This window comes from Podarcis cretensis, assembly GCF_951804945.1.
Source record: "Podarcis cretensis genome assembly, chromosome: 4".
NCBI classification, from domain to species: domain Eukaryota; kingdom Metazoa; phylum Chordata; class Lepidosauria; order Squamata; family Lacertidae; genus Podarcis; species Podarcis cretensis.
In genome coordinates, this window is record NC_137173.1 from 19522226 (window position 1) to 19546442 (window position 24217).

At 42.3% G+C, this 24217-nt stretch overlaps 1 protein-coding gene across 4 annotated transcripts in view; it reads left to right on the top strand.

Annotated features, from left to right (window-relative positions):
- Window positions 1-24217, top strand: part of CNTN5 (contactin 5) — a 685915-nt gene that overhangs the window by 594607 nt on the left and 67091 nt on the right. For all 4 annotated transcript variants that reach the window (XM_079973413.1, XM_079973412.1, XM_079973415.1 and 1 more), the window contains 2 exons: window positions 21524-21651; window positions 22901-23076. In XM_079973413.1, the coding sequence (XP_079829539.1) occupies window positions 21524-21651; window positions 22901-23076 (304 nt within the window). The remainder of the gene's footprint in view (window positions 1-21523; window positions 21652-22900; window positions 23077-24217) is intronic.

Consider the following 24217-nt stretch of genomic DNA (forward strand, 5'->3'; position numbering starts at 1 on the left):
TGCAGCCAAATTCCCACTTTTGCTGCAGCGAACCTCTGTCAGCAGGCCCCAAAGTACAGTCCAACATTGCTGGCTCATCCACTGCAGAAGGACTTATTGGGATAGTGGGTCTGCAGTGAAGCATGTAGGCATTTGTCTCTGCAGGGACCTGGCTGAGAAATGCCACAACCACCTCTCCATGCACAGTACTGTACCCTCAGACTCTATAGATTTTTGAGATCACCTCCCTGTTTCTCCTTGATGTAATAACCTCCCTGCAGCACCATTATCTGTAAAGTCCAACTAGCAAGGGAGCACAGAATGCCCCAGATTCACTTCTTGGCATCTCCAGATAGGGCTCTGAGATACCCCAATCTGAAACCCTGGAGAGCCACTTCTAGCTAGATGGATCAATGGCCTGACTCCAGAATATGGCAGCTTCCAAGGTTCCTATATGGATATCATGTATGCTAAATAAAGTGGACCATATTTCAGCCCAGCTATGTTTTCTCAACTCCTTATATCTTCTTCAGGTCACATACACAGTTTTGAGTCAGAATGTCTTAGACATCTGTTTTTTGAAAACCTTCCCTAGCACTGCCTTTGTCTCGCTCTGAATTTTCACAGAGCGCTTGATGCCAATGAGATCGCATCAATGAGATCGTAATGAATAGTTTCTAGGTAATGATGATGTCAGATATATTGCCTGATCATCCCATAAGCTTTGGTCCTTGGTTCATTACTGCTTGCAATTTATTGGATGCAAGTAGGTTACATTGCTTTACTTTTTGCCATTGTGTCGGAGTAACCAATTCTTTCATCTGGACCAGTAGATTTTTCCACATTTATCTTAATTCCAGAAGCGTCTTGTCCTCTGCTTCAGAAGCTACCATGAGGAAATAATTTGTATAGTGATGATAAGAATTCAAGCTAGGCTTCTTTGTCTTTTGGGGTACATCTTTTCTCATTAGGGAAGCAGAGAGAGCACTTTTGTTTTTCTATGTTTTTAATCAATGGTCATTAACTTGATCTCTGTTTCAATGCAATGGCAGTTTCCTACATATTCTGAATTACCATATTTCCTGCTCATTTACTTATTTGTTATGGTTGGGCTCCTAAAGCAGCTCTGGCACTTGCAAAGGATTTGTGTTAGCCAACTGAGCTTTTCTTTTCTTTTGCTTAGTCTTTGAGCACTTGACCTTATCGATCAGAAACGGCTTTAGAAGCTCCCCTAAGTTTCAAAACCAGCTTGTCATGGAGACGGAAATCTGTTTTTGAGATGGGCCAGCCCTACTGTTAGACAGAGGGTGCATCCAGACTCCACTGGATTCAATTTCCCCTGATATTGCCTTGCCTAATGATTTCCATGTTTTATGTGATCTTTCCCACAACATAAAAGCCACTTCTGGGAATCTAGCAGAAGTTTAGCTCTTATCTCTGCTTTAGTTGCTTCCAGGAAAGAAATCTGTTCCAAACCCTATTAACACAGATAATCATGGGAGTTCTGAGCTGCAATTACTCCACTCTTTTCATAGATAGTGCCATGCGATGAAATTCAGGGCAGTTTTCCCTCATGCAGTTCTTTCCCACTGTTTTCATGGGTGAATCATGGGGGAGCAGAATCACGTGTGTGCGTAAATGGTGGGATCATGTGCAATGATGTCCTCCGCTGTGTCACACCACACCAGTGGTGTGAATCAAATCTAGTACAATGTGGTGGTATATTGATAGGTAGGCTTCTCCTGTGTGTGGGGGGGTGTGGGGGTGTTTGTGTGTGTACAAATGAATGTGCACACAAGTCAGGAGGGAATTACTTTCGCTTGCTTTCAGAGCAATTGCTATATTAGTCTGTTGCACTAAAAAAAGAGAGAAATCAATCTTCTGTATACTTATTTGAAAGTAACCCCATGAAATCCAGCTGGGTTTAATTCTAAATAAACCTGCATAGGATTGGGAATTCTAATTTTAGGTAGTCGTGATAAAACCTGACTCAGGGACGTATTCTGGTTAATCCAGAATACTTTAGTTTCTGGCTCCACCCACCACTGGCTCTGACTCCACCCGCTACCAGTTTGTTTCCTCCCCCACAGATTACACTACTGCCAGGAAGGAAAAGATGGCTCCATACACACTGTGGAAGATTCCCAGGAACATTCTTGTGTGTTCCTTTGATAAATGAGGACAGTTTTTGAGGACGACCATCCAGGTTGTGAAATTACACCAACACTGCCCTGAATCTGTAGATGATTTTTTTTGTTTTTGTTTTAGAGAAGCTCAGCTACCATTACCAGTCTCTCCACAAGAAACCCCAACCTGTGATCCTCTTAGGATCAGACTTTGAAAATCACGGATCTCAGCGGCACTGAGCGAATAGGTCTTTTTCTCTGTCTACCTTGCATATTGTTTCAAAAACTGCAAAGTATGTTTAGCTTGCTTTTAAATATGAACCAGTTCAAATGTCTTCCCCGTTCTTCCTAATTCTAGCTGACTGGAAACCCCAGATCTTGAGAAAAGTCTTCCATGTAGGATTTCCATTCATGGCAAGCAACCCTTTTGTTGTGTTCTATTTTTGAGGCATGTTGCTAATTTCTCTCACTCTCTCCTTCTAAAAAAAGCAGCCTTACAACCACATAAAACATACATGAGGCAACTTGTACCAGTAATGTGGTCCTGGACAATGTTTTTCGGATTTCTTTTTTCCTCTTTAAAATCAAATGTTATTTATTGCTGTGTGGTTTACCGTGGTTTTTTGCAGGCTGCATGTAAAGATTGCGCCTCTTTAAAACCACTTTACTGCGATTTTCTACTGCCCAGTGTGCTTTGCTGTGTTATTAACTCTTCTTTTGTGACTGAGAACAAGCTTTCTTTTATATGTCACTGACCTTCAGAATTGCAAGCTGCAGTTATGGTGATCTGGGGGTGGGCTTGGCTATGTGTTGCTGTTTTCCCTCTTAGATACTGTAGTGTTTACTTCAGTGTCTGAAAGGTATGATAATAACTCGGTGATTATCATAAACACTCATCTATGAGTCTGTCACCTTCTAATATCAAGTTATAGTTTATTCATAAATACAGTGACTGTGAAGGGCAGGGGATTATGGGATATGAACGAGTTTATCACCCTCATAGTTTTATGGGCAGAACAAATGCAAAGTTTGCTGCTGCTTCTGTGTCCATTCCTCCTCTGAGTTATGATGCATTCCTAAGACCTGCCAGTTCTGTGAGGTAGGTGTCTTATACCCTCTTGCATAGCAGCCTGCTTCTCTCTCCTCAGCCAATTAGAAAGTATCTCAGTTATAACCTTCCAGAACTCTTGAGTCTGGTGTTGAACCCATGACAGCACAGCTGAAGAATATGTTCCCAATTAATGGACTGGCCACTTTCAGCCCTGAGGTGCTGGTGCGAGATAACACAGCTGCAATAATTTGTATGACTGCTAGCAATTAACTGAGAGAGAGAAATCAAGATCTGCTTTCTTGTGATCCCAGATCTTACCCAGAAGTCTAAGTTCCTGCTGAACCAAAGTTTTAAGAACAGAACCAAAGTCTAAGCAAGATCTCCTAACACTTTCCATAAGAGAGCAAGTCTGATGTCTGAAGATCAGCACCTCTTCTGGAAGGCAAGACAACAGGCAGTGGCTTGGAGAGGCATCTGTTCTTCAGGGGAAAGAAAATCAGTGGTGATTGTCTCCTCCCTCTCACAAGCCCTCTCACCCACCTTTGCCTTCTTGTCTCCCCAGATCATCTTGCCCAGCAGCTTTTAGAAACCCCAAACTGCCTCCACCTTCAGGTGGAGACATGCCTCTTGAAGCCCCCCTGAACTTTTGTCTAGTTTCCACTGAATGGAACATAGGAAGAGACAGTGGTGGCTGTTGCTCACTGGACTGGTAGGGTAGAAAGCAGGGAGCTCAACAGTAGGTGGCGCTAGAGCCAATGACAGACAGGACAAGTAGCCGTGTTGGTCTGTTGCAGTCGAAATAAAAATAATAATTAACAAATTGTCCAGTAGCACCTTGGGGACCAACTAAGTTTGTTCTTGGTATAAGCTTTTGTGTGCATGCTCACTTCTTCAGATACCTGAAGAATATCTTCTTTTTTCTTTATAAATTTTTATTATTTTCCTTACACACTTTTTCAAACAACATATTAATCAACGTACAAACCTTTTTTGCTCCGCCAAGCTTACGACTACCCTCCTTCCCTTCAACTGGTATCCCATATCAAATCTAATTGCGCATTCTAACTCTTTACAATTTATCTACATTGTAGGATTTACTTCTGTCCTGCTAGTGTCTTCAAGTTTTTGCAGTTATCATTTAAGTATGCAATAAATTTACTCCAGTCTTTCTGAAATTTCTGATCGTCCTGGTCTCGGATCCTGCAAATCAATTTGGCTAACTCAGCAAAATCCGTCAACTTCGCCTGCCACTCCGCAATAGTAGGGGTTTCTTGTGATTTCCATTTTTGGGCCAACAAAGTCCTCGCTGCAACTGTGGTGTACATGAATAATCTTTGATCTGTCTTCATAATCTTGTTTCCCATCAAGCCAAGCAAAGCTTGCTTGCCTGAAAAATATCTTCGGATACCTGAAGAAGTGTGCATGCACACGAAAGCTTATACAGTGGTACCTCAGGTTACAGACACTTCAGGTTACAGACACTTCAGGTTCATAGCTGTCAACGTTTTCCTTTTTTTTAAGGGAAATTCCCTTATTCCGAATAGGATTCCTCGCAAGAAAAGGGAAAAGTTGACAGCTATGTTCAGGTTACAGACTCGGCTAACCCAGAAATAATACCTCGGGTTAAGAACTTTGCTTCAGGATGAGAACAGAAATCGTGTGGTGGCAGTGGGAGGCCCCATTAGCTAAAGTGGTACCTCAGGTTAAGAACAGTTTCAGGTTAAGAACGGACCTCCAGAACAAATTAAGTTCTTAACCTGAGGTACCACTGTACCAAGAACAAACGTAGTTTGTCTCTAAGGTGCTACTGGACTCATATATATATATATATATATATATATATATATAGACTCATATATATATATATATATATATATATATATACATACATACATATATAAACAGAGCAACAAATTTTAGTTTTGTCCCCATAAAGGCAACACTGAGGAGGAGGAGGAGGAAACTGAATGCCAGGGTCACCAACTGGACTATAGACTCATAGAAGTGTAGAGTTGGAAGGGACCCCGAGGGTCATCTAGTCCAACCCCCTGCAATGCAGGAAACTCAGCTAAAGCATCCAGGACAGATACCCACCCCAGCTGCTTGTAAGTAAGAAGGCAGAGGGGGTAGTGGGTGCCCGAGAACAGTGCTCCATTGGCTCACAAGGGAGGGGGCAACCAAAATGGTCAAAGGCCTGGAAATGATGCCTTATGAGGAACGGCTAAGGGAGCTGGGCATGTTTAGCCTGGAGAAGAGGAGGTTAAGGGGTGATATGATAGCCATGTTCAAATATATAAAAGGATGTCACATAGAGGAGGGAGAAAGGTTGTTTTCTGCTGCTCCAGAGAAGCGGACACGGAGCAATGGTTCCAAACTACAAGAAAGAAGATTCCACCTAAACATTAGGAAGAACTTCCTGCCAGTAAGAGCTGTTCGACAGTGGAATTTGCTGCCAAGGAGTGTGGTGGAGTCTCCTTCTTTGGAGGTCTTTAAGCAGAGGCTTGACAACCATATGTCAGGAGTGCTCTGATGGTGTTTCCTGCTTGGCAGGGGGTTGGACTCGATGGCCCTTGTGGTCTCTTCCAACTCTATGATTCTATGATTCTATGATTCTGAACCAGTTTTCAAAACCTCAAAGGGTTGCAAGGAGTTTTCTGTTAGCAACCTGACAGCACCGAATGGATTTCTTTTAATGCATTTATTTATTTATTTATTTATTTATTTATTTATTTATTTATTACAACGGAAGTCCGGTTCTGCAAGCTCCCTCTGCCTTTCTTTAGAAAACTGTATTGTGCAATTTAATTTTTTCCCCCTTGAAGCCCTACCCTGAACTTTTGAAGGACTTTCGTCCGTAACGTTTTGTACCGGTGCAATTTCACCTCTGTGCTTTTGGTACCCAGGGATGTTGCTGCAGGATATGTCACGTTTAACAAGAGGAAATCACTTTCCAGGCTAACTTGTCATTAAGACTCACCGTCAGAACTTCTGAAGTTATAGCTACAGAGCGAGAGCCCCTGCATGGTAAACCGTAGCTTGCAAGGTCCAGACATTTCCTAATCAATAGATAACGTGCCGGTAGGAACTAATGCCCTTTTCACCCCCTAATATTAACAGTAATAAAGTTCTCCGGAAAGGACACGACTGTCTTTTTAACTGCCTGTTCCCAGTTGCAGACCCATAATTCATCTTGTAGCGTTAGCAAAAAGAGATAGATGTTCCTTTGCCCATTTTGCCAATCATAGCACATGATAACTCAATTCTATTCCCAGAATTCTAAATGAACTCGACAGAGCAAAAACTAGAGTCAAGGGTTTAATGAGATTCTAGTATATTATTGGCCTAATCCCCTTTTTATTTTGCCTTTTATTTTTTGCTTTTGACAAGACTACTGTCTTTTCTGTAGCAGCAAGCAAAGTGGCATCTCCATGTGATTGACAGCTTAGCTTTCCACCGCAGCCACCCCTCCTTTCTCCAGGTATCTAAATAACCAAGGTCAAACTGGACATTACAGGAAACACGAGTAAGCTGGTAATTTTGCAATATAATTTCAAGTAGTTATTTATAGCCCACTCATAAAATATTAAACATCGGAGAAACTATCTGTCTGATTATTAACTTGTGGTTTGAATATCAAGTGTGTGCATGCAGCAGCAAGTGTTTTGGGGTTGATTTGGAAACTGGGCAAAATCAGCATTGGCAGAAACAAGAGAAGACCAAAATAGCTCGTATTGATGCTTTCAGGATCCATTTGATTTATTTATTTATCATGTCGGCCATGTTCTCCACTAAAAATAAATATTTGAAGTACAAAGTATTGCACACAAAGTAAAACACAGGGAATGGCTGTGGGTCAATAGCGGAGTAACTACTTCACATGCAGAAAGTGCGATCCTGGGAAAATATGCTGAAGTGGTTGTTAGACGCGGGTGGCACTGTGGGTTAAACGACAAAGCTTAGGACTTGCCGATCAAAAGGTTGGTGGTTCGAATCCCCGCAACGGGGTGAGCTCCCATTGCTCGGTCCCAGCTCCTGCCAACCTAGCAGTTCAAAAGCACGTCAAAGTGCAAGTAGATAAATAGGCACCACACCAGGGGGAAGGTAAACGGCGTTTCCGTGCGCTGTTCTGGTTTGCCAGAAGCGGCTTAGTCATTCTGGCCACATGACCCGGAAGCTGTACACCGGCTCCCTCGGCCAATAAAGCGAGATGAGTGCCGCAACCCCAGAGTCATCCACGACTGGACCTAATCGTCAGGGGTCCCTTTACCTTTACCTTTAGCCAATGGCACCTTTAACCACTGCCCCAGTGACTTCAGTCTGACTTCAACCAGCCCCCAATTGCCTTCCTTCCTGCCAGGGAATGGCTCTGCCTCTTTGGCTTCACCAGTTAGATGCCATTGTACCACTTAGTACCATTTTGACATGTTGAGAGGTATATAAATAAAATAAAAATAACAGTACAGTTTGTTTGCCTACCTTCTGCCTTACTAGTAACAGTGGTAGGGCACTCGGTGGGCACTAGCCACCTCTGCTACTAACAATTAGTTTAAATATTAGAGCCATTTCCCTAAACCATATTAAAGAAATTAGCATTTTAAGACTCACTAATAAGGCCCCAACCCACCCACCACCAAGCTCTCTCTTCAGCAAGAATTCACACCGTTCCTCCCTTAAATAAGTATACCAGCTAGTTGCCCTTCTGGGGGTTATGTCAGGGGTGGGGCTTTGAGGGGGGCAATTACCACAATAAGGGAACAAGGATGCAAGGAGGCAGCAATTTCTATCTCATTCTGTGTTTGTCACAACCGGCGCTGTTTCCATTCTGCTACAGTTTGGCTTCCACTAAACTCTACGTTATTCGTCTTCCCATCCACAACGGCCCAAACTAACACAAATCATTGTTGATTATGTCATTAATTTCAGTGCATTTCAGTGGAAGGGAAATGCCAAAAGCAATGCAGAAAATTATGTGATTATTTATGAACTAAAAAAGAAAAAAAGAAAGATAGTGAATACCGTTCATATTTGCTTAGGTGATTTCTGTTCTTGTCCTTGGGCGAACATGGAAATTGTAGCTATTTCCCCTCCCATTTCCAAGGGAATGATCCATCATCACTAGTCAAAAGCACTTTTCCACAGTCTACTTCATACACATGCATACTGACCTCTCCTTTTGGTGAGAATGCTAGGAACAGACCGCATCTGTTATTGTTCTGATGTGGAGCCAAGTTGTTGTCACCCAGAGGGGGGAGATGGTGTGGTGTTGAGAGGCCAGCACACTAGCTAGCCACCTGTAGAAGTTCGAAAATACTTTTTTTAAAAACTACAACAATAAAAATCTAATATAGTTAAAGGAACTCAGAAAAACGGTGAATGTTCAGCCAAGATTATACTGTATAGCGGCTTTTGGTAAATGATAAAATTTGGTAAGTGATAAAATTACAAGTTCAAACAGGCTCACCCATCTCAAGTTAACATTAGCCATGCTACTTAATGATTCTAAGCATATAAATCGGCAAACATGGGGGAAAGTTTATATACCTTTATAAAATCACAGGAAATGCAACCTTCCAACAAAGGGAATATTGAGACAATCATCAGAGTAGGTTCGCAGTAGTTAATATTCCAATAGTGTTTCTTTAAATCAAGGACCCATGCAAAGAAGAAGGTTCCATCTGAACAGACAATATTACAAGGCTCACGTTAATACTAAAGATGATTTAGCTCTGCAATCGTTGCCCCAAGCACAGAGAAACTTTCCCTGTAAATAGTCAATTAGCAACCTTAGTGTTAACAAGACTCTCACCGCATTCACTGGAATTAAAATTTGTTGTGCTTCACAGAAGTATGGATATAATTCATTATGTCTCACTCAAGGTCAATGATATAGCACTTGAGGCAGAATTTGACCTTCAGATTTATGACACTTTGGGCCCAATCTTCAGGTGCAAACCTCCATAGAATTAAATGGGGTATGCCAAATTACACCACATGAAGCTTTTAAGAACCAACTTGCAAAATAACAAGGTATGAGGAGAGCTGTTGCATTCACATACCTTCCAACATACTGAATCCCCAAACTGGAATATGTGTCATCCTGTCCAGGCTCCTGTACGAGTCACGTTAGCCGTGTGATATCACAGACCCCTAAAGACATGCTTTTTCAGGGCCATACACTCATGCCATCCAAAACCATGTGCTTTAGGGCACCACATGAGATCATGGTCCCCCAAGGGCTTTTGGGGGGTGAGATCTTAACATTAAATAAGGCAATATCACGGCACGCAAAAATGGCTGCCATGCTCTCACAGGAAAAGTAGGATGTCCCGGTTGTTCTAGGTCACTTGTGGAGTATGCCTTCAGGTCTTGTTTATGGGCATCCCCTAGGCGACTGGTTGTGCTCCGTAAGAACAGGCTGTTGGACTAGATGGACCTTTGGCCTCATCCAGCAAGGCCCTTCTTATGAGCTCTGTTGGATAAAACCAAAGGTCCAGTATCCTGTTTCCCACAGCATCCTGTTTCTCACAAGAAGAACACAATGATAACACTATTTTGACACCTTTATTCCCCAGCAATTTGTACCCAGCCTACCGCTATTTATATGCTTTTATTGGGGAAGGGTTATAGCTCAGTGGTTGAGCATGTGCCTTGATTGCCGAATGTTCCAGGTTCAATTCTTAGCATCTCCAGGTAGGGGAGGGAAGGACCCCTGTCTGAAACCTTGGAGAACTGCTGCCCATCAGTGTATATTTGACCATTGGTCTATCTAGCTCAGTATCATCTATGCTGACTGGCAGTGGCTATCCAGAATTTCAGACAGGGCTCTCTCTCTGCCCTACCTAGAGATGCTGGGGATGCATGCAAAGCAGTTGCTCTACCACTTAACTAAAGTCACTTTGGGACTTCTGCCTGTCCAGTGCGTTTCCCTGCGCATAAAACACAGCTTTTCCCTCTGTGCAATCTTCTGGGAAATCTTCACCTAAGGCAGAGTAGCAGAGTAGCAGCCGTTGCTTCCATGTGGAAGGAGAAGGAAAAGAGAGTCCAAAACACTGTACTTCTATTCTACAGTGTTTATTTACAAGCAAAAGCAGCAAACTCCATGAGAGCTACTACACATCGTGTCTTTCTTCTCTCACTCCAGGAGAAAAGTGAAACTAAAAACACTCAAAGAGATTGCAGTGACTTCCATAGAAGCCCCTCCCAGGCACAGGGCATACCAGAGGTTAACCCATCAACCACCAAACTCCACAGTAACATCCAATATCTAGAAGGCAGATTTCCATTTCCATTTTGGCCCTTTGATACTTGCATAGTGTGAACAGGGGGCTGGTTTATTCTAACGTCTTTTTAATATTCAGGAACCTAATTGAATCTTTAAAACCAGCTAAAATGTTTCCTTTTCTTACTTAGCTATTGGGCATGCAGTGGGAGAGGCTGTTGTTGCAACATCCTCAGAATGCACTGTTGTTTTTCATAGAGTTTTTGGAGAAGGACTTAATTTTCTTCTTCTGTCATTCATGAACCCAAAAAAGAGATTTACAACGGGGGAAGGATAATGAGTATTTGGTCCGAGATCTATTGTTCTCCAAATCTAATGAATAATCCTGGAGATTGATTTCAAGGGAAATAAATATTAAATATCCCATCCACTTCTAAATGTACATGTTATAGAGCTTGTTGTAAAATTAATAGAAATGGATACCAGAGCAGAATTTAGATTCCGGATTTAGTTTGGTTCCAAAATTGCTCACTGTTGCATGCTCCCATGAAACCATATTTGCAGTTCTCCTAAATTCACTGTTTCACTGATGTCTTTCTTTCTTTGAATGTTTATTTTTCTTTTTAAAATTATCTTACTGCGTTTTATGTAAACTATTTGGGGATTTGCATATTCAAGCTCAATCCAGATATGACTCAGATAAGCAGATGGAAAGGAGATTACCTGCTCTTGATCCTCTGAAGGAACATTGCAAGCTACCATTGGATATTTCCCATACATACCCCTCTCAAGAGCAACACACTGATCTGTGGTCTGGGCTTGCATTTTACAAACATCATGTTGACTGTTCCCACTGACGATTGCTCGCCACCATTACCTCCACCAGTACCTCTGCTGGTTGCATGGCCTGAACATGGAGTGATTAACCTGGGGGTCACCACTTGTTTACGGCATGAAAGTTAGCAGCGGAAGGTGGTGTGGTGCCCTGGGCTCACACCTCAGAGCCCCCTGTCTTGGTCTTTATTCCACCAAACATGGAAAAATGGCCCAAGAGATGGAGAACCTGTGGCCCTTGAGATGTTGTTTGACTCTATCATCCTTTCTGACCAATGACAATGCTTGAGTTGTAGCCCAACAGGAGCTGGAGGTCCAGAGGTTCCCATTTTCTGCCACAGCAAGAGCCCTGGACCTTCCTACTCGACCCAGAGCCACACGCATTGGGTTCCACCCTCTGCACACGTGTGACGCCATTGGTGGGAGGAGGCCCGACGGGGCTTGCCATGGACATGAGAAAGCCTGATATGGCCCACCGCAGTCCGCAGAATATTGAAGGACCTGGCCTTCTCCTTGAAAATTTTTTTTGGGGGGGCTCGGCCCCTGCTCCTCCCTATAGCACCCTTGCCCACAGGTGTCACGATTGTGCCATTTGCTGCAAGGTGACCACAACCACCTATGCTTTATAAGGGCTTTAATACTCATTTCAGAGTCCTTATATATAGCTGTTTAAAAACTGGTAGTGGCTCATATGTCCTGTGTTTTCTGCATGGATTTAAAGCTAGTGATATGGAACCCAACCCTCTTAGCACAAGCACAACCCTCTGTTTGGCTGAAAGCTGGGAATGGCTTGAGCCTTGGTCTTTTACTCTTAGCTTTCCAATCACCTTAACGGCACTGCATTTGGAGATAATCCATTTTAAATACAAAGGGGGAAATCAGTTGAGTGAGAGATCCAATTTCGTTTTGAGCTCTGGGATTTAACCACAATCGAGTACTTTTAAATTAGACGGACAATATTAAAAATAACAAATTTCAATAAGGAGTGAGGCTCTCAAAGGTTTCATATAGTCGGTACCCTGTTTGCCCAAGAACTTTCAGCGATGCAATAACTCGCCCCTAGCTCCTCTCAGACTTAGAGGCTTAGAAGTCTATTATGAAAAACAGGGAAAGAGCTCGAGAACTCACAAGATGCTCAAGGAGAAATAAAGGTCCCAACTATTTACAAATACTTGTCTTCCTTCCGCATAATCTACATTAAAGAATATTGACAGGTTCCGTATCTGGGCTAATGTGAAATGACAGATTGCTCAGATCAGAACACTGCGAAAGGCCACAGGGTAAATGAGTCAATGCAACTTCCCAACCTGCTTTGCATCTCAAAAGCCCCCGTCGCCAGCATGCAGCACAAACCAATTTCATACCCGCAGTGATGATGTCAACTGAGAAAAGTAGGAAATAGGAAACTGAACTATTTAAGCTACTTTCCCCCTTTAGCCTACTTGCTAATTCTGGATTGATGCAAAGCTTTTTATCATCTGTTACTCTTCTTTAAAAAAAAAAATGTTGTTCTACATGAATCCCACATTATCTTTTCAGCTTCTCTTCTAAGAAACTATGAGATTCAAGGTTGTTGTGTTTTTCTTTTTTTAAAAAAAGTATGCATGCATTTAACAATTAGGTAATAGGTAAAGGAGCCCTGGACACTTATGTCCAGTCAAAGGTGACTATGGGGTTGCGATGCTCATCTCTATTTTCTGGCTGAGGGAGTCGGCGTTTGTCCACAGGCAGCTTTCCGAGTCATGTGGCCAGCATGACTAAACTGCTTCTGGCGCAACAGGACACCGTGATGGAAACCAGAGCTCACGGAAACGCCGTTTACCTTCCTGCTGCAGCAGTACCTATTTATCTACTTACACTGGTGTGCTTTCGAACTGCTAGGTTGGCAGGAGCTGGTAAAGGGAGCTCACCCCATTGAGCACATTTGAAATGCTGAGCTTCCAATGAGGAAGCCCAAGAGGCTCAGTGGTTTAGACCATGGCACCACCCTCATCCCATGTTAACAGTCCAATGTGTGTTTCCATGGAAGTGGAAGTTGCACTGTGCTCAGCTGGGTTAACTCACAAGTAAATGCCTTTGGATTGTGGCCTGAATGACTAAAATGCAGTGTGCTTCACCAAGTTATGTCTGAGGCATAGTTTGCAGTGAACAGAAACAGAATCTTCTATAAACCCAGGGCTTTTTTTTTTCAGCTGGAACTTGCCAGAGGTGGGTTCCGGCCCTTCTCAGGGGGCCATTATAAGAAAATAAGGGAGGCTTTCATGATGAGTTCCAGCACCTCTTTTTGTAGAAAGATAGCACTGTATAAACCTTTCATCTGAAAACATTTTAGATATATAGGTAAAGGTACCCCTGCCCGTACGGGCCAGTCTTGACAGACTCTAGGGTTGTGCGCTCATCTCACTCTAGAGGCCGGGGGCCAGCGCTGTCCGCAGACACTTCCGGGTCACGTGGCCAACGTGATGAAGCTGCTCTGGCGAACCGGCACCAGAGCAGCACACAGAAACGCTGTTTACCTTCCCGCTATAAAGCAGTCCCTATTTATCTACTTGCACTTAAGAGTGCTTTCGAACTACTAGGTGGGCAGGAGCTGGGACCGAACGATGGGAGCTCACCCCGCCGCGGGGATTCGAACCACCGACCATGCGATCGGCAAGTCCTAGGTGCTGAGGTTTTACCCACAGTGCCACCCGCGTCCCTTTTTAGATATATACAGTCACATTAGTTGGTACCACCACGAGCAAGGCTTGGCAGTCTGAAAAATAAATCCGGAAGCTTTCTTTCTTTGAGAAAGCATGTTCTACATGAAGTTTCTCTCTATGACTGTCCCTTAGGCACCCTGCACTTAATGTACTCTTGCAGAAATTCTTAACCATCTTAATCCCGCCTTGCTCTGGGCTGCCAGTATAGTTTGCGTTCCAACATCCTGTACCACTGTGGGAGACTTTCCTCCAGTGCTTCCACTTTATTTAAAGACTCTTTTACTTGGGGAAAAAACCCCTCTTACTGTCCCATTTAGAGACTGAAGATGCAAATCGAAATCTGGCATCTGTGTTGCTGTTGGTTTTTGGCCTTGCCCTTGTAGCATTATGCTCACTCCAATTCTCCAAGGACTGAGAAGTTGCAGAGGTTCGGTTTCCCTTAGAAGACCGTTTCTGGAGGCTTAGGGTGTTTTCTAATATTTGAGGGTTGTTGTTTTTTTTTTTTTTACAGATATACAGGTAGAGCATAGGGGGAGACTAGTGGCTGAAATGCTCCAACCGAGAGCCAAATCCACTGCTCCACGTCACTCTATGCTTCAGTCACAGCTAGCTTGCCCTCGTCCCTTGGCTAGAGAGGAGGAATAAGGATTGAGTCCCAAAACTGCACAATCATGAGGTGGAATGAGACTATTATGCCAGGCGGCCGACACAGGGGTAAGGAGCATTGAACAGAGGCTACCAGTTCTGCTAGTGCTGCCAGCACTTCTGGGCACCTTTCACCCACCCAGAGAGCTGAGAGTTTTTGCCACCCCTCTACCCTCTCTTCACTGCCTTGCTATGTGGAAGGGCCCGGGGAGATCCTTCCTCAGAGTGAGGCATTCTGAATGTGGTACTCAGACGAATGACTGCACCACCACTACAACAGCTGCAGCAGAGATAGGCTACTTAAACTTGGGGGAATACTGTTATTCACTGCTACGTATTTATTTCCTGATTCTGTCCTAAACGACATCAGTCCAGTATACCTGAAGGAGCATCTGCCCCCCCCCCCCATCGTTCTGCCAAGAAACTGAGATCCAGCGCCAAGGGCCTTCTGGTGGTTCCCTCACTGCAAGAAGCCAAGTTACAGGGAACCAGTCAGAGGGCCTTCTTGGTAGTGGCACCCGCCCTGTGGAACACCCTCCCACCAGATGTCAAGGAAATAAGCAACTATCTTACTTTTAAAAGACATCTGAAGGCAGCCCTGTTTAGGGAAGTTTTTAATGTTTGATGTTTTACTGTGCTTTTAATATTCTGTTGGGAGCTGCCCAGAGTGGCTGGGGAAATCCAGCCAGATGGGCAGAGTATAAATATATTATTATTATTATTATTATTATTATTATTATTATTATTATTATTATTATTATTTCTGTCCAGATACAGGCAAATTCCCATTATAGAACTCTTTGCTAGACTTGCCTCCACTCTACTGGCTTTTCCATACAGTTGTGAGTAAACAGGAACAGTTGGTGGATGAGCCATCCAAATGTCACATACTTTCAGCATAAATACGTTCTCTTTTTTTTTTTTTAAAGATACATCCTCATGAGAAAAACAGCTGATTTCTCCATTTTCGCACTATTATTACAGCTGACAACAAAATCATATGATAAAAAGCAAGGTTGATGAAACCACTGATCTGTGTAATCCAATCCTTTTCTCTGAATCAAATTCATGTGGTGTTGCTTTTCCTAATATTTTATTGAACAGCAAGTAAACTTGGCACATTTTTTTTTTACAGGGAAAAAGCAGGAAACAAATTACTTCTTCTGTAGTACTGTAGAAAAGCAATAGATACTGTACATATAGTTTTTGGCAGTTTCCTGCATGTCAGAATATAGCAAATAAGTAAATCTAACTTTGGGGGGTAGTTTTGCAATGGATGTTGTAAACGTTCCTTTCTCCACATTTTCCATTTGTTAATTTATATATTTATGCATTTTACATATCTTAATACATCAGTTATACAATTGTCACCGTTTATCTGCTGCTCATATATCTAATCCCACTTGGAAGTTTATCTGATTGTTATATTTCTTTAAATATTCCCCTTCTTCTTTTATATCCGACTCATTTTGATTTCTTATCTTTGCAGTCAACATTGCTAACTCCGCATAGTGTATTAGCTTATTCTGCCAGTCTATTTTTGCAGGACTATTTTGTCCTTCCACCTTTGGGCATAAATTATTCTGGCCGCTGTTATTGGATAGAGGAAAAGACTAAGTACTTTCTTGGGTATTTTCCCCTCTACTATACTAATAAAAACATCTTTGGTTTCTTGGAAAATGTGGCCCTTAACATCTTTTTATAGTTCTGGGTATATCATCTCCCAATACTCTTTGGCTTTCTTACAACCCCACCACATGTGTATAAATGTCCCTTCAATCTCTTTGCATTTCCAACATAAATTGGTTCCATTTTTATACATTTTTACAAGTTTACTAGGGGTGAGGTACCATCTATATATCATCTTTTGCAGATTCTCTTTTAGAGTATAGCATTCCAATGAGTTCATTGTTTTTCCACAATTTCTCCAAAGAGGCCATATCTATGTTGTGCCCTAGGTCAATTGCCCATTGAATCATAGAGGCCTTTGTCATTTCTTCCTTTGTTAATTTCATTTGTGCAGTTGCTGCACTGCAACCCTGCTCTTTTTCCAAATGGGAGGAATGACTGGATCTATCTCCCTTCTCCTGGTGATAACCTGTAAGGTAGGTTAGGCTGAGACACAATGGCTGGCCCAAGGCAGTGTTCATAATGCTTCAGTGGAGATATAGGCTTTGATCTCCCATATCCAAACAGGGATAGGGAAGCTGTAGCCTTACAGTGTTGTTGGTCTATACCTCCTATCAGCCTCAGTCACTAAAGCCAATGGTAAGAGATGATGCGAATTGTTATCTAATAATTGATGGGGGCAGGGGGCAGTTTCACTGTACCATACTGGCTCTCAACATTGTTTTCTAAAGTAATGGTGTATCAAGAAACATGGCAAAGCTTCCTTAGACTATTCATCTAATCCTTTCAGCCAGAGATAGCAGGGATTGATTTAGCATATTTGCTATGCCGCAAATCTATGTTTCTGGGTATGGTCAAAGGCAGGGAAGTACAACCTGTGGCCTGAGGGCCACATTCAGCCTTGATACCTTTTTTGGTGGCCCTCAGCAACATTTGATGCCTCCCCTTGCAACTCTTGCACTGCCTTCCCAAAGCTAGATAAGCTGACATTGTCCTAGAGTCCCCCAGTGAAATATACTCGGAGTCGAGAGTGGATTTCATGCTCTTTATTCAGCTCATAGTGGTGAGGTGGAATGAAAGTCCCCTCAAAGTATCTGCTTTATATACATTATTTACACAATGGGCTGCACGTGATTGGCTAATTCCGGTAATTCTCCTGCAGGCCAATCAGGTTGTGGATTCACTTCCATCTGGAGCTGGATTGGGTGGCTCCTGCAGACCAATCATACTGCTGCATTGTTCTAGGACCAATCAGACTCCTGCATTCTGAATCCTATTGTTCTAGGACCAATCAGACTGCTGCATTTTGGATCCTATTGTTCTAGGACCAATCAGACTGCTGCATTTTGGATCCTATTGTTCTAGGACCAATCAGACTGCTGCATTTTGGATCCTATTCAACTCAGTACATAACACCCAGCCTCCTTTCCAGAGCCTAGCTGGTGCTTTCCCAGCTTTAGGAATAAGGTGGGAGGGCTCTAGGACCCAGACAGAGCCTCATGCCTCCTTCCCAAAGCCTCACTTATCTGGCTTTGGAAGGCAGCCTGAGGGCTGGAGGATGACATCAATTTTTGGCCAGGCTCTCCCCCTCCTGCACAAGGCAGGTTCAGTGTTGAAGTACTCTTGCAGCCCACTTGGTATAAAAAGTTGGACCACCCTAGTCTATGGAAACTCCAGACAAGCACTCACACCCTCACCTCTTACTTGTCCTCCAAGATTGGAAGCTTACATTTTTTAAAAATTTCAATTAACCACAGTTTATGTTATGTCAGAACCCTAAACTGTCATTAATCTTAACTACACTTTGCTTAAATGAGCCACATTCATAACCCATGACTTGACTTTGGCTTGTGCCAAACAAACCATAGTTTAGATTAACTGCAGTCTGTCTGGCTAATAAATGATGAAAGCAAAGATTTCTGGACGCCTCAAGCCCACACCGGGGGAGGAGTGTATGAGACCAAGGCTCACCTAGGTTTTTCCCCCGTCCAGACACAAGTAATTGCAACCACTGAGTTGAGCCATCGTTTTATCCAGCACAATGCTGTCTGCTGTGGCAGGCAATGGCTCCCTGAGGCTTTCTGCAGAGGCATTCGGCCCTGTCACCGAGATTCTTTAAATGGAGACTGAACATAGCACCTTACGCATGCAAAGCATGTCTTCTTCCATTGAGCTATGGGTTTCTGCTTCAATCCTGCAACAGTTCTGAGCCTGGCAGCAGTCAGTCATGCTTTCATAACCCTGAGGTTAGATTACTGTAATGCACAGTAATGGAGCCCAACAAGGAAACGTATGCAACGTGATTAGATGGAATGGACTCGGTTGTCAGCAGTTAGTACTCTTGCAATCCATCCTTCAACTTCCACATGCAACATGCAGCATGCAGCCTGCCTGACCTTTCCATGCCCCCTGATTTTCTCTGACACCTATCTACCCTATCTGTTGAATTGCTTAGAACGGAGACCGTGTTCACATCCCAAGTTAATGGTTGCACATTTTTCATGACAACGAGACTTTCTCCACCCAATAAATCTCGGGAACTGCACCCAACAACAAAGCTGTAATTTATTTTTTCCTCTGTAGGGTCATAGAGTATATTCCATTGATGTGGAAAGCCCTGGCAGCTTTCGGGACAGGTTTTGTTTTTGTAAGAAAACAGCTCCTAATTCTTCATCAGAGGTGATCAATCTACTAAAGGGTTAGGAGGGACAGAGCAGGAAATTTCAGTATATGCGGATGACATAATGATTACCTGGCAGGTAATCTAAAGAATCATCTTCTCCCACAAGCCACTGCCTGAATGTTACAGTCTCTCTTCTACAATTAGGTGGGTGATGACTGGAGGGTGGGCTTCTTTGATAATGGTGTCTCATATTTTTTCAATAGGGACAAATGTAAGGTTCTGCTCTTAGTCAAGAATTAAGCAGCTGCACAAATATGAGATGGGGGGACATCTGGCTTGCCAGTAGCACATGTGGAAATGATCTAGGGGTCTTATTAAACCTCAAGCTTAATGTGAGTCAACAGCGTGATGCAGCAGCAAAACAAGCCAATGCTCTTCCAGGCTGTATCAACAGAAGTATAATGTCCACATCAAGCAAAGTAATAGCACTGCTCTATTTTGCCTTGGTCAGATCACACCTGGAGTACTATGTCCAGTTCTGGGCACCACAATTTAAGGAGGATATTGATAAGTGGGAACGTATGCAGAGAAGGATGACCAAGTTGATCAAGGGTCTGGAAACCAAGCCTTATAAGGAGTGGTTGAGGGAGTTGGGTATGTTTAGCCTAGAAAAGAGGAGACTGAGAAGAGATATGATAGCCATCTTCAAATATCTAAAGGGCTGCCACATGGAAGATGGAGCAAACTTGTTTTCTCCTGCTCTGGAACCAGTGGATTCAAGTTACAAGAAAATCAAGTACAAACACAAAAAAATATCTGGGACAATAGGAAATGTTTTAAATCAAAGCTTTGGAAGGCACTGGGAATTAAAATAAACAGAATTCCAAAATTATATTTCTTGTTTTAACTGCTCCAAATTACAAAAGAGCTTACAAAATAATGTAGTGTGTGTATGTGTGTGTGTGTGTGTGTGTGTGTGTATGTAAACACATTTTTATAATATTATTTTATTGCTGTGCATGCGAGGAGGGACTCCAACTCACAGTAATGGCTATTTCTGGCATCAATAATAAATTCATTGCCAATGTAAATCCTTTTGTATACATTCTTCTGTAATGCTCAGCAAAAACATGTTTCTCTTCCAATGTTTGCCTTTGGCACCAGAGGTGTCCCATGTGGTCAGCCATCTGCCCCCATCAACAGTTAAGCCACTGCATTTTGCACCAGTTGGAGCTTCTGGGCCATGCCAAAGGGCAGGTCCACCTAGAACACATTGCAGTAATCCAGTCTCAAGGTTTCCAATGTCTGGACCACAGTGGCCAGGTTACACCAATCAAGATACAGCCATAGCTGAGATACCAGACACAGCAGGTTGTCACAGCAGGAGCAATCAAATGGGTTCTGCTGGTGCATTTTTTCCTACAGGACCGCCTCTCCTGGTATGTCCCCAGAGGACCTTACAGTCTTCAAACAAAAACATCTTGGAGGTCCCAGGCCACAGGGAGGTTAGGCTGGCCTCAACCAGAGCCAGGGCTTTTTTGGCTATGGCTCCAATCTGGTGGAACGCTCTGTCACAAGAGACTAGGGCCCTGCGGGACTTGACATCTTTCCACAGGGCCTGCAAGACAGAGCTGTTCCACCAGGCCTTTGGTCAGGTCACAGCCTGACCCCCCTCCTTTGGTAATCCTCACAGAACTCTAGCCCAATGGTTGCCGTTAATTTGATTTGAACTGATTTTATAATGAAATGATTTTAGAATGTTGTGTTATTTTACTGTTGTGAGCCGCTCTGAACCCGGCTTTGGCTGGGGAGGGCAGGATATAAATAAAAATGTATTATTATTATTATTATTATTATTATTATTATTATTATTATTTTATTGTTCAGCTCCTTGATCGCACGAGGAGCAACCCTTTGTGTGAAATCTCTGTCTCCATGTCATCGGCTAATGCTGGCATAGACAAGGAAGTGCACGACGTGATAAAAGTCAGCATACTGAATAAGTTGCACTACATATTATGGGATGGGACAGGATCTCAGTTGGGCCTGCAATTCTCAGGAGTAACCCCATGGTTCTTATACAGCTTAATTCTACCTTTAGTGTCTCTGGCTTCATTTAGATAATGTGCTGCCTAACTATAATAAATGAAAATAATATGCATTAGTAGCCAGAGCTCATTTTCATCTTCATGCTACACTGATACAGAGTGTACTATAAATCATCTTTTGGCTATATACAATTAATTTCCTCTCCTTTCCCCATCTGCTTTTACTTTGTACCACTGTCTGTTTTTAGATTTGATTTGCTAAGGTTACCATTAGATTCCAGTTGAACAGTTGGTGTTTAATATTAAAACATCTTTTTGAAGGTAAAGTTGTACTTTTCAAAACTGAGAGACAAACATCCTGTTTTTTTTTTTAAAAAAAAGCCTTGCACATTTACCCTTCTGCGTTTTAAAATACTATTTCACTTCTTTGGAGAGTTTGGACCTCCTGTATTACAGAAGGCAAGGGGATAAAAATGAGTTTATTTTGGCCTTATTTGAAAGACTGGCAAACGCAATTGGCATTTTCATTATTCTTAAGAAACATGGGGGAGACGGTCCGTAATTCCATTTGTGAGGTCTTTGAAAGATGGCTCCACAGAAGTTATCTGCATTTGAGATGATTCTGCATATGCTATTTCAGGATAAAAACCTTTTTTATAATTTTCAGGATAACTGTTCTTCCAGATGGGAGCCTCAGAATCCTGAATTCCACCAAGTCCGATGAGGGAAGATATGTATGCCGAGGCGAAAATGTATTTGGTTCTGCAGAAATAGTTGCTTCAGTGTTTGTTAAAGGTAAGACGTGGCTGTTTGTTGCATTTATTTATATTTCTATACCACTCCCCACCCTATAATATACCCCAAAGCGGCATAAAGGTGGTTCTCCCCAGATACACTTTCAGATTATATATATATATATATATATATATATATATATATATATACACACAGAGAGAGAGAGAGACAACAAAAAACAATTCAAGATCCAAATATCGAGATTACTCTTAATTAATCTCGAGATTAATCGAGATTATTCCTGATTTATCCCCATCCCTTCCATGGGTCCTAGTGATAATATTTACAACTGCATATCAATACTATCCAAGTTTTATCCTTCCAAACTGTCCATACTTTCCGTTAGTTTACAAGTGTGGTTAGAATCCTGCTAGTGTTTTAACCTGCCTACAATGGTCTTGTAAATAAATTGTAATCTTCTCCCATTCTTTTTTAAAGCTCTTGTCCTCCACTTTCAGATTCTTCATTTATCAAATTATACCGCCCTGTACCCTTAGATCTCAAAACGTAAAATTACTATATATATATAGAGAGAGTAATTTTACATTTTGAGATCTAAGGGTACAGGGTAGTATAATTTGATAAATAAAGAATATTTAAAGGTATAATTTAGTTGGCCACTGTGAGAACAGAATGCTGTACTAGATGGGCCATTAGCATAATCTTTGTCCTTGAGTTGTCTTTGTTTTTATTATGTATAGTGGTACCTCTGGTTAAGAACTTAATTTGTTCCGGAGGTCTGTTCTTAACCTGAAACTGTTCTTAACCTGAAGCACCACTTTAGCTAATGGGGCCTCCCGCCACTGCCGCACAATTTCTCTTCTCATCCTGAAGCAAAGTTCTTAACCTGAGGTGCTATTTCTGGGTTAGCGGAGTCTGTAACCTGATGCATCTGTAACCTGAAGTGTCTGTGACCCGAGGTACCACTGTACACACAGACACAAACACACACAAAAGACATAATAAAAACAAAGACAACGCAAGGACAAAGATTACGCTAATGGCCCATCTAGTCCAGCATTCTGTTCTCACAGTGGCCAACTAGATACCTTTGGAAAGACTGCAAGCAGAACCTGAGCACAGCTGCACTCTGCCCTCCTGCAGTTTCCAGAAACTGGTTTTCAGAAGCATGCTGGTACCCACTGCCACTCAGTGTAGATAATACCGATCTGCTGGTCCAACCATATAAGGCAGCTTTCTATATTCCTAGCCTAGCACACCATGCCACACATCCCTTTTGTCTCTTCAGAGCCCACCAAGATAGACCTGTCTCCCAAAAGGACCGAGCTGACAGTGGGAGAGAGCATTGTCCTCAGCTGCAAAGCCATTCATGACCCCACCTTAGATGTCATGTTCCACTGGATTCTGAATGGGCAGCCTATCGATTTTGAGAAAGAAGGAGGACACTTTGAAAGCATCAGGGCGGTGAGCATGCTTCAAGAATCCATTTCTTTTCGAAGTGGGGGGAGAATCGAATGGGGAAATGGTTTGCTGGAGAGAGGTCTTTTCATCACAGAAATATTTCAGACATGACCGGAAGAAATGTAATTACAGTCAAGGGCTTTAACAAGAAAGGAAGAAAAAGAAATGTTAGCTCACCGAATTAAGTATCTCATTTGTGTTAATTGAAGCATAGGAGTATTTACTTTAGTCGAGAAGGAAATAGCTGTGAATCTTTACAGTGTAGCTATTGGTGAGACATTCATGAGCCTAGTGAGAGAGGGGGGAAAAACCATCCTTTTTTCAAAAGTAAATTGTAGCCTCTTCTGCATGGTGCATTAAAAGCAGTATTATACCGCTTTAATAGCCGAGGCTTCCCTCAAAAAACTGCTGGGAACTGTACTTTGATAAGTCTAGCCCTCTTCCCATGGAACCCCCGGAGTTGTAGCTCTGTGGGGGAATCTCAGCATCCTTTACAAACTACAGATTCCAGGGTTCTTTAGGGTATCCCAAGACTGTTTAAAGTGGTATAATAGTGCTTTAAATGTGTGGTGCAGATGAAGCCCACACTTATAGCAAACATTTGTTCCTGGTATGTTTAAACTAGTTCAACGAGAAGTGCTAACAGAAAGCTGGTTATGTTGTCTTAGTTATTACAGACAAAATACAATTGATGGAGTACATTCAATTTCATTTATTTTGTAATTTTCTACGCCATTGCAAAGGTTATGTTATCCAATGTTTAATATGCAAGCTAAATACTGTGCATTTTTTTAGCCATTAAAATAATTTAAATTCATCAAATTAATCAGAGTGGTTAATTAAGCTGGTTGTAAACTGAACATTGTTTAATCAATGGACAGCCTTAGTAAATGTCCTTTTTCACTTAGGTAAATGAAGTCAGCAAACATCCAGCAAACTAGGCATTATTCTGGAAGGACCTGTTATCTTGACAATACCACTTTTAGATCTTTGAAAGGACTCCCGAACAAGGGAATTTCTGGCACAGTGTGCAATTGAGTTGTTTGTAATGAAGATCGGTTTTCTGTTAAATGTGTTCCTTGTTGTGGAAAAAATTACAATATGGATTATATATTTGGGGGAGGAATTCTTTTTCTAAGTTTCA